The sequence below is a fragment of the Stegostoma tigrinum genome, chromosome 33, assembly GCF_030684315.1.
Source record: "Stegostoma tigrinum isolate sSteTig4 chromosome 33, sSteTig4.hap1, whole genome shotgun sequence".
NCBI lineage: Eukaryota > Metazoa > Chordata > Chondrichthyes > Orectolobiformes > Stegostomatidae > Stegostoma > Stegostoma tigrinum.
Genome location: NC_081386.1, coordinates 23163853 through 23180381, shown reverse-complemented (window position 1 = coordinate 23180381; position 16529 = coordinate 23163853). Strand labels below are relative to the sequence as shown.

Genomic DNA, 16529 nt, shown 5'->3' with positions numbered 1-16529 from the left:
ACTTAATTTGATGTGTGTCAAATATTGTCTCTAAGCTGAAAGAAATGAGTTTTCACTATTTACCAATGGATGAAGACATAATTTGTTGTCACCTAAAGAAGTTCTCAAACACTGCGGTGTGAGACAATTTATGCAGTAAACACTGCCCTGTGTTATGTCAGCAATCTCACTGAATGGGCAATTTGAAAATGGATGCAACTAAGTGTTTCTGTCAAGGGAATAGTTTCTCTATTGCTACAAGCATCAGTCACAATGTGATAACTAAAAGGGCCATAAGAGAAAAAAAACCCCGATTACTGAATGTTCCAGAAACAGTTGTGTTTACAGGGAAGACAAGAGGCAAAACACAGAAATCTCAACTCTGTAAATGAAATGAGATTGAAATCTGAAGGAGAAAATCAAATCGTGGAAATTGTAAAGTCAATAAACTTCTTTGCTTCAGGAAATAAACACAATGAGGGAAGTGTCTACTTGTCCTGTAAAGCTAAACTAAAAACAGAAAGTACTGGAGAAACTCAGCAAGTCTGGCAGAATCTGTGGAGAGAGAAATTGAGTTAACAGTTCGAGTCATCATATGAATCTTCTCTAGCGCTTATATTAGATTAAAACATTAACTCTGTCTCTCTCTCCATATGCTGCCAGATCTGTTGAGTTAGTCCAGTAGTTTCTGATTTTATTTCAGATTTCTAGCATCAGCAGTATTTCGCTTTTATTTGTTCTGCGAACTACTTGATATTGATATGAACAGTATTACAGCCTTAAATAGTATTTGTAAAACAATTGGTAAAAAAAAATCTATACACACAGTATTTGCAATGCCATTGTGGTTCAGTTCATGAATGGAAGGGAAGGATTTTCCAAATCCTTGACCTATTGGCACACGCAGAGTTGTACATATTCTTGATGGAGTTGGAATTGAGAATTGGGAATCTTTGTACTGTTGCAATCCTGTCTCTGCCCTGGCAATGTCAACCCGTGGGGTACCCTGGAATTATGCCTGCTGCTGGAGGACTCCATTGTTGAGGCAGGCTGTATACTCTATACTCAAAACTCCAAGAGATATCAGACCAGTTCTTCAGACCATCACAAGGTCCCCTTCAATCTAACCCATTTAACCAAATTATCCCTTTCAGCCCATTCACCTCTTCACTTCCTACTCCCCTCATGCTGTCAACCCCATTACCCACTCCTGCAGTATCCATGTTACAAACAGAATTCACAACTCCTACAATAGAATTTGAAGTCTTTGTAAAACCACTGAAGCTGCAAAATCTCTTGAATGTTGCTGCTTGTAGCTATTCTTACCACCTACTGACATGATGTTGCATCCTCATATGTCCATTGTTGTTTAAACAAAAGTACTCAGCGACAGTTATCATCCAGCTATATAGACTGACCCCTCCTTCCACTTTCTTTGTCTTATAGATGTCATGACACACCTCTGGTGCAGGTGGGACTTGCACTCTATATTCTGTACACTGGCGTTTCAATAACCATCTTAATATCCACATTCCAAATATCTCTATTTTCTTGCACACTTGAACAGGCATTTCAAAAAAAAATCACCTTCTTTCAAAATTTCATAATTCTGTCACAGGCTTCAAATAGACAAACAGCTGGCTGAGCTGCTGAGTAAAGTATGAATGAAAGCCATGGACCATTTAGAATAATTAGCCATTGCATACTCACTGGGTTCAATTGAAGAGAAGTTTATAGTATCAAAAAGAAACAAGTGGGCAGAGATGCAGCTTAGTGAAGAGGTGGACGATAATCAAAGTTTAACAGAAAGGGTTGGAAAATACATCCAGAAGAGTGCAGCAGATATTAGAGACAGTGTAAGTAATAATGTCAAAAAGTCAAAGCTGCAAACTCGTTATCTAAATGCATGCAACTTTTGTAACAAGGTACATGAGTTCGCGGCCCAAACAGAAATCAATACAACTTGATAGCTATTACAGAGACATGGCTGTGGGATGATGAGATTGATAATTCAATATTCAAGGGTACTTTACATTCTGGATAAATAGACGGATAGAGAAAGGGGGTGTGGCAGCTTAATTAAACAAAGAAGGTATCAGTGGGAAGGACAGTAGTGATATACATGCCATAGTTCACAATATGGAATTCACTTTGGTGGAAATAAGGAATAGCAAAGAAAAGAAGGTATCAGTGAGAGTCATCTATTAACCCGTAAGTAGTCACCTCTCTGTATAACAGTGTATAAACTGGGAAACAATGGAGGCATGTAAGGAGGGCACTGCAACTGTCATGAGTGAATATTGATTGAACAAATCAGATGGGTAAGGGTAACATGGAAGATAAATTTCTACAGTGCATCAGAAATGTTTCTTAGACAGGACGTTGCTTAATCTATCTGAGAACAGACTATTTTAGATCATGCAATGTGTCATGAGATAGGATGAAAAAGAGATCGCACAGTTAAAAGGAACATATTGGGGACAGCAATCACAACATTGAAGGATTTCAAATTTCGATCATTTTAAATAATGGCAATTATAAACATATGAAGAAAATGTTACTGAAAGCAAGCTTTGGAAAACAGACAAAGGGGAAAGCTTAATGGATGAGCTGTGGTTGACATTTAAGCAGATACTTCATAACACTCAGCAAAATCTTATTCCAGTCAAAAAGAAGGACTCAATGAAAAGGACGAACCACCCATTGTTAATAAAGACGTTCAAGGAGAGAAACCAATTAAAAATTAAGGCACACAAAGCATCAAAAATTAGAGGCAGACCAGAGGATTAGGATGACTAAAAGGGAGAAAATTGATCATGAAATTAAAACAGCAAGCAATATAAAAAATAGCAACTGCTTCTATGGGTATATCAGAATAAAGAGAATAGTTAGGTAAGTATGGCACCTTTGGAGGATAAAGCAGGGGGGTGGATAACAACGAACAGGGAAATGGCTGGTGAATTAAACAAATATTTTGTGTTGGTCTTCGTAGTGGAGGACATTATAAAATACCCAAATATATTAGATAAGCAAGGTACTAACGGCAAGAAATGTCTTACAACAGTTTCCACCTCAAGGGACAAAGTATTCACCAAACTAATGGAACTAAAGCTAAACAAGTCTCCACGACCTGATGGCCCGTATCCAAGATTTTAAAAAGAAGCACAGTTCGTAAAGGCAGGGGTCAAATTATTGCAAAACTCGCTGGTTTCTAGCACAATTCCTGTGGTTTGAAAAACTGCTAATGTGACTCCTCATTTAAGAAGGGAAAGAGGTAGAAAGCAGAAAGCTATAAGCCAATTAGTCCAACATCTGTCACTGGGAAAATGCCAGAATTAGCAGGATATTTAGAAAAACTTAATGGAATCAGAGTCAACACCAGTTTGAAAAAGGGAAATAATGCACAACAAATTTGATAGAATTTTTTGAGGGTATAACAAAGAAAGTTGACAAATTAAAATCAGTGGCTGTGGTCAATGTGGAATCCCAGAAGGCATTCAGTTAGGATGCCAGATAAAAGATTATTGCACAAGTTAGGAGCTCATGGTATTGGGAATAATGCACTGGCATGATTTGAGGATCAGTTCACACAGAGTCTTTAATGGATTTTTTTCAGGTTGCAAAGTTGTAACTAGTAGATTGCCACAAAGATCAGTCCTAAATACTCCATCATTTACTATCTACATTTATGACTTGGAGGGCGGCACAAAGCATAATGTATCCAAGTTTGCAAACAATATAATAATGGATGGATGATGTTATTGTAATGAAGACATAAGGAATCTGCATGATGTATAGATCATAGAATCCCTACAGCGCAGATAGGCTCATCAAGTCTGCACCGACCCTCTAAAAAGCATTCCACTTATACCCACCACCCACCTTATTCCCATAACTCTGCACCCAGAAAGCTATCCCACCCAGCCTACATATCCCTGGATACTATGGGGCAATCCATCCCAACCTGCTCCATTCTGCCAACCCTACAGTAGGAGTCTCCTCAAGCCAAGGAAAAGTCCTGGGATGGGAAATCCTAGAGATTCAAGAATGAGGCTTGAGCAGCTTGTTGCAGTCCTAAGTTTCCTTCTAACGCTGAGGAACTGGTGGGATTGAAGAAATCTACCCCGGTTTGATTCCAACATGTACTTATTGTGTGATGTTTTAACATAACAATTTTTGTCAATTAATATACAACAAAATGGTTCACCGTCATCTTCTACAAGGCAAGAAGAGATAGGTAACAAATAGCTGACCCAGTCTAATTGCCCAGTCAGTGACAGCATCCTCACAAAGAATGAAAAGAACAGAATATTTTGAATACAGACCTTTGTGAGAACATATTACACAAAGGATTTTCTAGGATGCTGCACACAATGAAGGACCAACCTTCACAGTAGGAGCACTGGCTGAATTATGGGCAAACAGATTGCAGAGCCAAACTCCTCAACAAGCAGTGTCATCCCAAGTATGTAATACTCACATATCTCCAGTGGCAACACTCAAGAACAAACCATTTGACATGCTCATTGAAAAAGACAGCGCAGTATAGGATTTAATGCTGCTGCTGAAGACGCATCACTGCGGGACTATACTGTATAACTACTGAAGCAGTTAGATAGCAAGGTCATTCAGAGATTAATTACCACTCAAACTGCAATACAATCTTTTTCATGTTCCTCTTTTCTTGGTAAGTCATTACTTAAGCCAAATAAACAGATGCAGGAATTTCACAATTTCCCAATTTCTTGCGAAGCTTTTCCGCTTTTCAAATTATTGTCTTCCATTCGTTATGTTTCATCTCGAAATGTGAAACACTGATTAACAGGTAATATTGAAAGCATTTCAAGTGTTATACGTATCTGAAATAACTCTGCAGAGGCTGGAATCCCATCACCAACTCACCCTTTATTTACATGTGCATAGTATTTGGCATTGCCCCAGCTCCCTCAGAACCAGCTCTCAAAGTGAACAGTGCCTCTGACACTTCTGTTAATATCTGTCAGCCAGGGCTCCCTGATTGGACCAGGTTAACAGCCCCAATCAGAGAACTCATATCCTATGAGGTCCACCTACTGACCTCGTTCCAATCACAACATCTGTCCCCTTGTAAGCCCAGGGATGTAGGCCTGTACTTTTCCTTGTAGCCTCTCCTGGGGCATTTTCACGTCAGGTCTGGTTTCTCCAACCCAGTCTCAGATATGGGCAAGGTGCACCAGACTGTAGCTCAACCCCCACTGCAGCTGCAGCAGCTCAGAAGAAATTCATCCTCTTCTTCAGGCAGTAAAAGCATCAAGGTTGTGGCATCCACTGCACTCAGGCTCGGAGGTTTCTTTACTCGAGACGATAGGGAAGAACTCATGGATACCGACAGATTTTCCAGCTATTCCAAGGGGCCAGGTATGTTTTGCTCGTGCCAAGTTTACAAATTTGCAGCTTTTATCTGATCCATATGCTTGTTCAGGACCACATCACCTACCCAAGCCTTGTACATCAAGGGATTTGATCTCATGCCAACCATGACTCTAACCCATGCTGGGTCATTTCTATGGTTTCAGCATGAAAATTCATCCCTTGAACTAAACTGTGCCTCTCACTTAGAGGAGTCTTGTGTCCAGCAGTGGTGTTCCTGATGCCCAGAGCACATTTATCCTGGCCAGGAGTCCTCTCAGTGTTAGCAACTCTGCTGGGAGCTATCCCAGTCAGTGCACGAGGGGTGGTCCAACAATCAAACAGAAACTGGGACAGTTTGGTATCGAGTGAAGCTGTAGGCTGTTTCTTTAACCCTGTCTTCAAAGTTTGGACTGCTCTTTGTGCAAGATTATTGGACAATGGATGGTATGGAGCTGCCTTTATGTGCCGAATGCCATTCGACTTTCAGAAATACTCAAATTCCCTGCTGGCCTTCATTGTCTGTGAGGGGCCTGTGTATTGCAAAAGATGTGCACAGTCTTTCTATCATCGTCCCAATGTCTAATGAATGAACCTTATGCGTTATTATGCATTATGCATTCCTCTCCATTGAGCCATCTGTGAGGCAACACTACCCCGATACTGTATGGGGGAGGCATTGCATATCAGCACCAAGTCTTACTTGGGATTGGAGTGTGTCAACACCTTAGTCAATAGCTGCTTCTTCACTTCCCTATAAGCTACATCTTGGCTACAAGACCATTTCCAAGACTGACCCTTCTTCAATAGCTGATGTAAGCGTGCCAGGGCAGAGGCCAGGTAATGCATGAACTCTCCATAATAATTTGAGCATCCACAATGACTAAGAACGTTGAGTCCAAGAAAGGGCTGGCATTGTCAATGGTAACCAAGTCCCAGGTTTACCCAGTCATTCCCATAGATGTGGGAGCTGCTGGTGGTAATTTTTGTCCTTGCTGTCATTCTGGGCACTGCCCCAGCGATGCGGCTATGTACGCAGCTAATCCTGGCCACCGGACATAACTTCACACCAACAACTTCAATTTTGGAAACTGCTGGATGACGCGGGTGGAATTCAGCCAGTATTTGGTGGCGACCTTTGCTCAGGACAGTCACACTTGCTCCCCATGAAAAAATGCTGTCCTCTACAGTGATCTCACTGAGTCCAAAGAGAATTCAGTTCTGGTCATGGGGGCCGTTTTGCTTCCCTCCTGATGACCAGCTGTTTTAGTTTCAACAGGACCAGATCCTTCTGCGTCCACAGTCCGGCATTGTCAACAGGGACAGGAAGGGTGTTCAGAAAGTTTGAAACCAGAACAGACTCTTCCTTTAGTGGTTCCACCATTAATGTATCTGCCAGCGGGAGGAAGCTCAAGGCATCCACATTTGCTACTTGGCCTCCCAGATGGTGTTCTAATTGTATGCACTTAGAATGAGAGCCCAGCACTGAATTTGAACTGAAGCTACCGACGGCAGTGTGCCCTGTCATCTTCGAGTAGCACTACCAGTGGTTTGTGGTCTGTTGTTGTTATAAGTTTATCTCCGTAAAAGTAGTCATGGAACTTTCTCACACCAAAGATGACTGCGAAACCTTCCTTCTCCACCTACTCTGCTTCAGCTTAAGTCTGGGAAGCATATGCTATTGGGCGTTCCTCTCCATTGAGCCATCTGTGAGGCAACACTACCCCGATACTGTATGGGGGAGGCATTGCATATCAGCACCAAGTCTTACTTGGGATTGGAGTGTGTCAACACCTTAGTCAATAGCTGCTTCTTCACTTCCCTATAAGCTACATCTTGGCTACAAGACCATTTCCAAGACTGACCCTTCTTCAATAGCTGATGTAAGCGTGCCAGGGCAGAGGCCAGGTAATGCATGAACTCTCCATAATAATTTGCCAATCTAAAGAAAGACCTAAGTTCCAGTACAGACATGGGAGCTGGAGCACCTTTGATCATCCTCACTTTATCTTCCAACTCTGTAGCCCCAATAGGTCACTTGGGATGCCTAGAATCCACATGTTACACTTCCAAGATCTCTAAGTGCTCTTTATTGGTCATCCCCGTTTCAAGCACATAATCCTGATAAATGACGACCTTGGGTAGACATTGTAAAATCTTCTCCATCATCCACTGAAAAGTAACACAGGCTCTTGCTACCCCAAAAGGCAGTCTAGTATATTTGAACAAACCCAGACGGGTCTTAATTGCAGTGTATTTCTGGGAACCTTCATCTAACCACAACAGCAAGTATGCATGGATCATGTCCAGCTTTATGAAGGGCAGCCAACCTGCCAGCTTTGTGTATTCATCCTCTATGCAAGAAATGGGTATTTATCCAGCTGATACAACCAGTGTTGCCCATTCTGCAAGGTTTGATCATTCCTTCATTTTCCAGCCTCTTGATTTCTACGTCTACTTTTGCCAGTAAGACAAATGGCACTGCACTGGCCTTGCACAATTACAGAATTGCTTCCTGGTCAACATGCAAGTTGGGCTTGGCTCCTTTGACAGTCCCTGGTGCTTCCTGACAACCTTCCGGGTACTCAATTAAGACTTCACTTAGGCAGCCATTTTCTAATTGAAGAATATTGAGCCAATCAAGGTGAATCTTTCTCAACCAATTTCACCCCATCAAGCTTGGGCCCAAGCCTTTTAGTACAATCAGTGGTAACTGAGGCCAGAACCCAAGTTGTACTCTTAATCCGTAAATGTTCCATGGTATACGTTCTTAGTCTAACTGAGGTCTCACACAAACTTAAGGACTGAAGTCCAGAGCAAGTTTTGTCAAAGATGGGTCCTGCAATCACTGATAACTGCTATCAACCTCTATTAAAACTGGGTGACCATGTTACGAGGTATTTATTTTGATTGGTTCAGAGTTATTTGATTTGATTTACTTATTTATAGTCACATGTATTTTGCTACAAAATACAGTGAAAAGGGTTGGATGGTGACGCCACTCCGTAGTGCTATCTTAAAACACAGAAAAGTAAACCAAGGCATAGAAGAGAAAGGCAGAAAAATAAAAAAAAGAAAGAAAAATTGTTCACGTTTACAGTCCTTGTTGTTATATGCTCTGCAGGGGGCCATGGGCCTGACGACCAGGCACGAGTCCCTTTGTGCGTTGCTGCTTCTGGAACGAAAGTCCCAATGCGTTGACGCCATCTTGCCTCCACCCACACCCTAACCACTCTGATTCCTCACCGGGCCTCGATAACACAGCCACCACCAATGCTGCGCAGTACTATACCGGCCCAAACTCGACTCCGCTACCTCCACCATGCGTCCACTTCGGGCCCACATCATCGATACAGCCGTTGCCAATGCCACCAGGTCTCACACTGAGCCCAAACCCGCCTCCGCCTCTGCTTCCACGAATCTGCGCTGGACACAGGCTGCACTGGGAAATCAAACTTCCCCTCTGCCGCAGCAGCCGTGATTCGGCGCTAAGACCACCTTGTCAACACAGGAGCCGGTGGGAACACAGACTCACCTCCGACTCTGCCATGAGTCCTCACTGGGCACACATACCGCCGATGCCATCGCCGTACTTTTCAACAAGAGGTAAGTAAAATAAAACGGAATAAAGAGAAACAAGAGAGAGAGAAGAAAAAGAAAAGAAACTTAAACAAAAGCGGATGGAGCTCCAGGTTCAGAAGATGTAATCCACCACCACCTCATCAGAAAAGATAGATTGTCAGATTTGCATATTGCTAAGCAATTTAACTGTTCCAAACCAAACGTAGATAGGGTATGCATTCTCCAGCATACCTGCCTGTGACTTTTCATACTCAGTCCAGGCCTAGTGGGAATCTTTTGCCAACTAGAGTCCACATATCTGCAGCAACTACATGGCTTGCAAGCCTGGGTCCTGAAGAAAATTTTAACACTTTGGCTGAGGCACGGCTTTGTCTTGAGGTTTTGTTGTGGACTGACCCACAGTCCCTCTGTCCAGGGAAATGGACTGAATGAGGCTATGCAATTACCTTCACTCAAGTGGTCTTCCCCCAAGCTCAGCTGAAGTCACAAGGGTGTCCACTCTTATCAGCATGCCCTGTATCTCAAATGCTCCATTTGCTGTATTTTGTAATGACAAAACCACTGTACTGCATAGAACATAGAACAATACAGCGCAGAACAGGCCCTTCGGCCCTCGATGTTGCGCCAATCTGTGAACTAATCTAAGCCCATCCCCCTACCCTATCCCATCATCATCCATCTGCTTATCCAAGGACTGTTTAAATGCCCCTAATGTGGCTGAGGTTAACTACATTGGCAGGCAGGGCGTTCCATGCCCTTATCAATCTCTGAGTAAAGAACCTGCCTCTGACATCTGTCTTAAATCTATCACCCCTCAATTTGTAGCTATGCCCCCTCGTACAAGCTGACATCATCATCCTTGGAAAAAGACTCACTGTCCACCCTATCTAATCCTTTGATCATCTTGTATGTCTCTATTAAATCCCCTCTTAGCCTTCTTCTCTCCAATGAGAACAGACCCAAGTCCCTCAGCCTTTCTTCATAAGGCCTTCGCTCCAGACCAGGCAACATCCTGGTAAATCTCCTCTGCACCTTTTCCAATGCTTCCACATCCTTCCTGTAATGGGGCAACCAGAATTGCATGCAATATTCCAAGTATGTACAGTTTTGTACAGTTGCAGCATGTTTGAAGCCCAGTTGAGCTTCAGCTAGTAGGCACGTTTGCATGGTTACATCATTAATCCTATCTACCAAATGGCCAGGTGGCATCTCATTAAAGGTTAAAGCAAAGCCACATGCGTCCACCAGTTGTCTTTACCTCACAAAAAATCCTGACACAGATTTCCCAGATCTTGAACTGCTGGGTAAAACCGATTGTATCTCAGAATTAGAGGAGACTTGGGGTCATAATATTCCTTAACTAAATCAGCCAACTCTTGAAAGGTATTAGCATCTAGTTCCTCAGGGAAAGTTAGGCTTGTAATGACTGAAAAAGCTGCGGATCCACATGTTGTCAGGAGAATTGACCATTGTTTTTCACCTGCCCCAATATCATTTGCCCAGAAAAGAAATCACATACTTTCCACGTACTGAGCCCAGTCTTCGATGGCAGGATCAAATTAGTCAAGTTTACCAAATAACATCATAATGCCAGAAATGCTTACCCCACATCGAAGACACCTGTTGCCAGCGAATTTCTCAGGAGCACATATTTTTCTCTAATCACCAGTGAAATAACTCCACAGAGGCTGGTATCCTGTCACCAAGTTACCCTTTATTTATATGTGCATGGTACTTGACACAGGTCCGGCTTCCTCAGAGCCAGCTCTCAGAGTGAGCAGAACCTCTGACACTCATGTTCATAGCCGTCAGGCCGGCTCCCTGATTGGATCAGGTTAGTTGCCCTAATCAGGGAACTCATATGCTGTGAAGTTTACCTGGCTCACCCTATTACAATCACTATAGTATCACTTCATTAATATTCTAAATAGATGATATAAAGTTTCCAAGCTGGTGTGTATCTTGATACTTCCAATCTGCACATTGACCTTCAATAACTAACATTGGTATTTGAAGTCTGAATGTTCTGCATGCCACTGAAGAGATGATATACATATTTCTTGTGGCACCAGTATGGAATATGAACACAGGTTTGTGCATCATTCGTAGGTCCCACTAGTTCCCCAAGATCTGAGGATTCAACCTTCTCCCACGGATTCCTTCCTGACTTCCCTTCTGATGGCAACTCTATCTGGGTTGTTTGGGCGAAAGTAGCTCATCTGTGAAAACATGAAGAACATTGTCTCATTCATTATTCTGACCCACTTGTGCTGGCATTATAGAAGATCTACCGTGGACATCAAATCAGAGTTGTGCAAAATAATTGATTCTGTTCCAATGCACACAGGATATTATGCGAGTTTAAATATTTACAAAAGGAAAAGCACTTTGAGAATGAGCTTAAAGATTGTATTGCAAGCATGATTTTCATGCTTATTATCATGTTGGACATTTGTTAAAAATAAAACCATATGGCACTTACAAGCTTGTTTTGAGCCTGAGGACGTGTTGTCTCCCTCACTGAGTAGATTGATATTTTCAAATAATCGACTCATCTCAAACAACTATTTGGGTTGGGGTCTTCGTAGTTTCCTTGCTGTATTGTAGCCACTTATTTTGGACTCAGCTTTCATCCTTGACATACTTTGAGAGTTCAGCAATTTACTTATTTTGATTCTGTGTCTTGTGTGGAGACTTTTGCAGCACTGGGTGATCTACAGCTTCTCCTGGCTCAAGTTGGTTCATGTTTGCACTGAAAAAAGGGTCTTGATAATTAATAAATTAATAGTTCTACTAAACGAAAAGTTCACCTTCAGTAAAGCATGTTTCTTTTGCTTCAGAAATCTATTTGCTGACATTATCATTAGTTTGTTATGATCATTAATATAAGACCTCAGTGCTTGCTCAAAAGGAATTTTTTGATGTAATGTATTCAGGTTTGCACATTGTCACTTAGCAGCAAGCGCATGCAAGATTACATAATGTTTTTTGAGATATAACTTGCCAAAATCCTCAGAATGGATTTTGTTTCATGAATTCAATTGCTTCAGACCATTTTTTTCTCCTGCATTTGGAAGTTCTGTGTAAGTGAAAATTTGTCAAGTTATGTCTTACAAAGGCCTACCTCAGAGACACACGAGATGGATCTTTTTAATAAGTGCGCCTCCATCATAATTACATCTCTTCCCCAGTCAAAATGTTGCGATTGCTGCATCAAACATATTTGCATTGAAGTGAACAATTTTGATAGCACTGGAAAAGGGACACAGGTAGGTCATATGGTTTTTTAAAAGAATACCAGTGTCTTCCTCAAGTCAGTTAACTGGGAAGTTGTAAACATACATACATTGTTCACAGTGAGCTGTTTAAAGGTGTTTTCCAAATGTGCCGCGAGGTCTGACTTTCGTTCCAACTGAGGTGAGTATGCTATGGCATCCTTCACTTAGCCATGAAGGAAGTTCTTTTTAAATGGAACCACACACAGTCCAAATATGAAAATCTCCAAGCTCACACCGTTATAGATGAGAAGTTAACAGCTGCTATCCCTTAGGTTCTCAGTCAAAGTCAGTGATACCATTGATTAAATAAGTCCAATCACTCATAGCACAAAACTTTCCAAGAAATGACATCATACTTGCCTGGGACAGTTACATAACTTATTCTGAAAAGCATTCTTGGAACATGTCTTTTGCTTGAAGCTTATTCTAATGAAGAATGACCAGACTGTAAACTTTGCTTTCTTCCAGCAGATGCTGCCAGATGTGCTGAGTTTCTCCACCAACTTCTGCTTTTGTTTCATATCTCCAGCAACTGCAGCTGTGTGTTTTATTTCAGCTCATTACCTGCTTTGCTTAAGTTGTTGATCTTGTAATAAGCCAATGATGTTGCATTCGTGGATTTTCAGAAGCAGTTTGTCCCACTCAAAGATGGTTGCATAAGGATCAGGCTCATGCAATAGATGGAAATACATTAAATCTGGATAAACTTGAATTAATTGAAAGAAAACTAGGAACAACAGAAGAGCGATATCAGCATTGAAAGCAATGCTGTTACTTATTTTTATCAAAATGGGTGCAGAGATTTATAGACTTATAGTCTGTTGCTGAATTCTCAGGTTACAGTCTGTTAGAGTCCAGGATGATCGCCAAGGACCTCATTAAATGAGATCCTAGAGACTGAGGGTCACAGGCAAAGTGGTTCTCAGGATTGACAGGAATTAAATTCTTACAACTTCATCAACAGAATTATACTCAGGCCTCAAGTTTTTTTTGAGAAGACAAAAGTCATGTTTGCCCCATAGTGTAACTGACAAGCTCTCAGACATTCAGCCTCACTACAGAAGTTCCTCAGCATCGTATCCTGGGCCCAACAGCTTCAGCTACTTCATCAATGATGTTTCCTCCATCATAAGATAAGATGCAATATGATGACTATGCAATACTCAGCACCATTCACAGCTCCTCAGATACTGATGCATTTGTGTCCAAATGCAGCTACACCTGAGCAATATTCAGACTTGGGCTGACGGGTGGAAAGCTGCATTCACATCACACAAATTCCAGGCAATGATCATCTCCAACAAAAGAGAATCTAACCATCACCCCTTGACATTCAATGGCATTACTATTACTGATATCCCCCATTGTCAACATTCTGGGATTACCATTGACCAAAAAACTGAACTGGACAATCCATTAACTATTCCAGCTACCAAAAACAGACAGGGAGGTAGGATACTGCAGTGAGTCATTTACCTTCTGACTCCTCAAAGCATAGTCCACCATCTAAAAAGTACATGCGAGGAGTATGATGGAACATTCCCCACTTGCCTGAGGAATGACTTCACCTTCAACAACACTCAAGAAGCTTGACAGCATTCAGGACAATGTAGCCCAGTTGACTGGCATCACATCACAAGTATCTACTCCCTCCAGAATTGCCATATGATGAGAGCAGTGCGTACATCTACAGGATGTATTGCAGCTATTCATCAAGGCTCTTTAGACAGCAACTTCCAAATCTGCACCTCATACCACCTAGAAAATTAGATATGTGCAAGTTCTTTCCAAACCACATATCATTCTGACTTGGAGATATTCAGGGTGGCACGGTGGCTCAGTGGTGAGCACTGCAGCCTCACAGCGCCAGGTGCCCGGGTTCAATTCCAGCCTCGGGTAACTGTCTGTGTGGAGTTTGCACATTCTCCCCTGTCTGCATGGGTTTCCTCCGGGTGCTCCAGTTTCCTCCCACAGTCCAAAGATGTGCAGGCCAGGTGGATCGGCCACGCTAAGTTGCCCATAGTGTTCAGGGGTGTGTGGATTATAGGGGGATGGGTCCGCGTGGGCTGCTTCAAGGAGCGGTGTGGACTTGTTGGGCCAAAGGGCCTGTTTCCACACTGTAGGGAATCTAATCATATCATCATTTCTGGCGGGACCGAAATGTTGCAGTGGTTCATGTGGGCAGCTCACCACCAATTCCTCAAGAGCAAATAGGGATAAGCAATCATTTCTGGCCCAGCGAACAACTCCCACATCCTGCAATTAAATGGATAAAAATATCCAGTCCTCCAGCAGTCAGCGTAAGCCACCCCCAAATGCATTCATAAGATCATTTTACAATCAAAGTGAGAAGAATGCTACATAAATTACGCCAGTGAAATCATTTTGAGACAAATGACTCTCACGTTCTTTCACAAATTATCTTTGACTTTCAGTACTTTCATTTTTGACAATGTTGGCAGAAACTGACAAACCTAATGAAGAGACCCATCTCAGAATTAGATGTTTCAGTTTTGAGAGTCATGATAATTTTCATACGAATCTAGCATGGTAATGGAGAACTTGCTGAGTTAATCTTTATTTCAGATTTTATTCACTCATGGGATGCTGGCATCACTGATTGGCCTGCATTTATTGTTCATCCCTAATTGCCCAAAGGACAGTTGAGGGTGAATCACATTGCGGTGGGTCTGGAGTCTCCTGCAGGCTACAGTAAGTAAACACAGCAGATCCCTTTCATTCAAGGTCATCAGTAAGCCTGATGGGTTTTTATTAGCATAATTGACAGTGGTTGCATGGTCATTATTGGAGTAACTCTATTCCAAACTTTTATTGAATTCAAACTTCACCATCTACTATGGTGGGATCCAAACTCGAGCCCTCAAAACAGTAGTGTGGGATTCTGTTACTAATCCAGTAACATTTCCACAATAGCACGGCCTTCCCCTAGTTTTGCAGTTTATTTTTTTCTCTCTTTCCTAAATAAACTCCAATATACAATTGCTAGTGGCAATAATAACATCTTAAACCCTTCCAAACCAGTTGAAATTGTGTGGCTATTTCTGCATGCATGTCATGATTAATGCACCTTTTCAGATTGGATATACCTGAATCCTACCTCTCTGTCTGTTTACCATCTCCCACAAGGGTAATGATGGAGGTCCACTATGAAGATTTTCACAGTCTTCAATCAATATTGTGGATTTAATTCTCTTACTTTGGTCCTACCAGATTTTATTCTTCACTGCTATTAAAAATCTTCATTTTTTTCTAGGTTTGTCTTCCTCTTTATATAAGAGTTGGTTACTTTGGGTTTCTAAGTCTTCCCCATTTGTCACCAACAGTAATGGATAATACAGCACATTAAAAAGCCAGGATATCCTCCTACATTGGACACCTCTGACACACAGAGCAGCATCGAACACTCCACGCAATAGATCAGAAAATTCAACAAACTAAAAAATTTCACATTAGAAGACATCATCACTTCTACTTGTGGCGCGCCATTACAGTTGCACCTAATAAAAATTGCAAGCAGTCTTCACGAAGGAATGCTTACAGAAAAGGCTAGTAAAGGAAGGCAATGATGCAGCAAAATAAGCCACACATTCTTTACACAGGCCACGAGAGAGGCATTCATACACAAAACGCAGGACAGCAAATGAGAGTAGGCAGGTCCAGTGCCCACCTAATGTTGACAGAGGCAAAAGGAACCTAGGCAGTTATTATTTGTGCTTCAACTTCTGTGACAGAGGCACGACAGTGTGAACAGGCAAGGTCCATTTGGCAACTGAAGAAGATTGAGCAGTGTCCACAGGACAATGATCATTCAGAGACCATTGAGAGTGGACAACATCCGAACAGTGACCACAAGGAGAGTGGGCAGTGCCAGACAGAAGCAGGCATTCCAATTAACTAAGCTCACTTCTCTGTTTTCTTGTTCAAAACATTGCTGCAGAGTCCAGATAAAGCTGTCAAGATCACTCCTTTAATACCAATCACTGAAGAGCACAAGTCCAGAAAACATATCTAATCAACTTAGCTGCAAGGGTGATTAATGTACTTGAATTTTATTGTTTTGTATCTAACTTAAACTCTAAAACAAATAATAGAAGAAAACATACTTGTAATAGTAGATATCAGAACCTGCACGAACCCAATGCGGTCTTCCACACAATGCCTCATGGACAGAGTACATCACTGGCTGCATACCTGCAACACAGCACACATAAATATTAATTTTATTTGTCACCAAAGGAGTATTTTGAATTGCAGTGTTTCATTGATCAAAGTGGAACTAAA

The 16529-nt window shown here is 41.8% G+C and overlaps 1 protein-coding gene across 3 annotated transcripts in view; it reads right to left on the bottom strand.

Moving 5' to 3' along the window:
- Window positions 1-16529, bottom strand: part of LOC125467389 (cytosolic carboxypeptidase 4) — a 250089-nt gene that overhangs the window by 152678 nt on the left and 80882 nt on the right. For all 3 annotated transcript variants that reach the window (XR_007250625.2, XM_048563165.2, XM_048563166.2), the window contains one exon: window positions 16352-16439. Coding sequence is in view for 2 of the 3 variants with exons in the window: in XM_048563165.2 (XP_048419122.2) it covers window positions 16352-16439 (88 nt within the window). In the remaining variant the exon portion in view is untranslated. The remainder of the gene's footprint in view (window positions 1-16351; window positions 16440-16529) is intronic.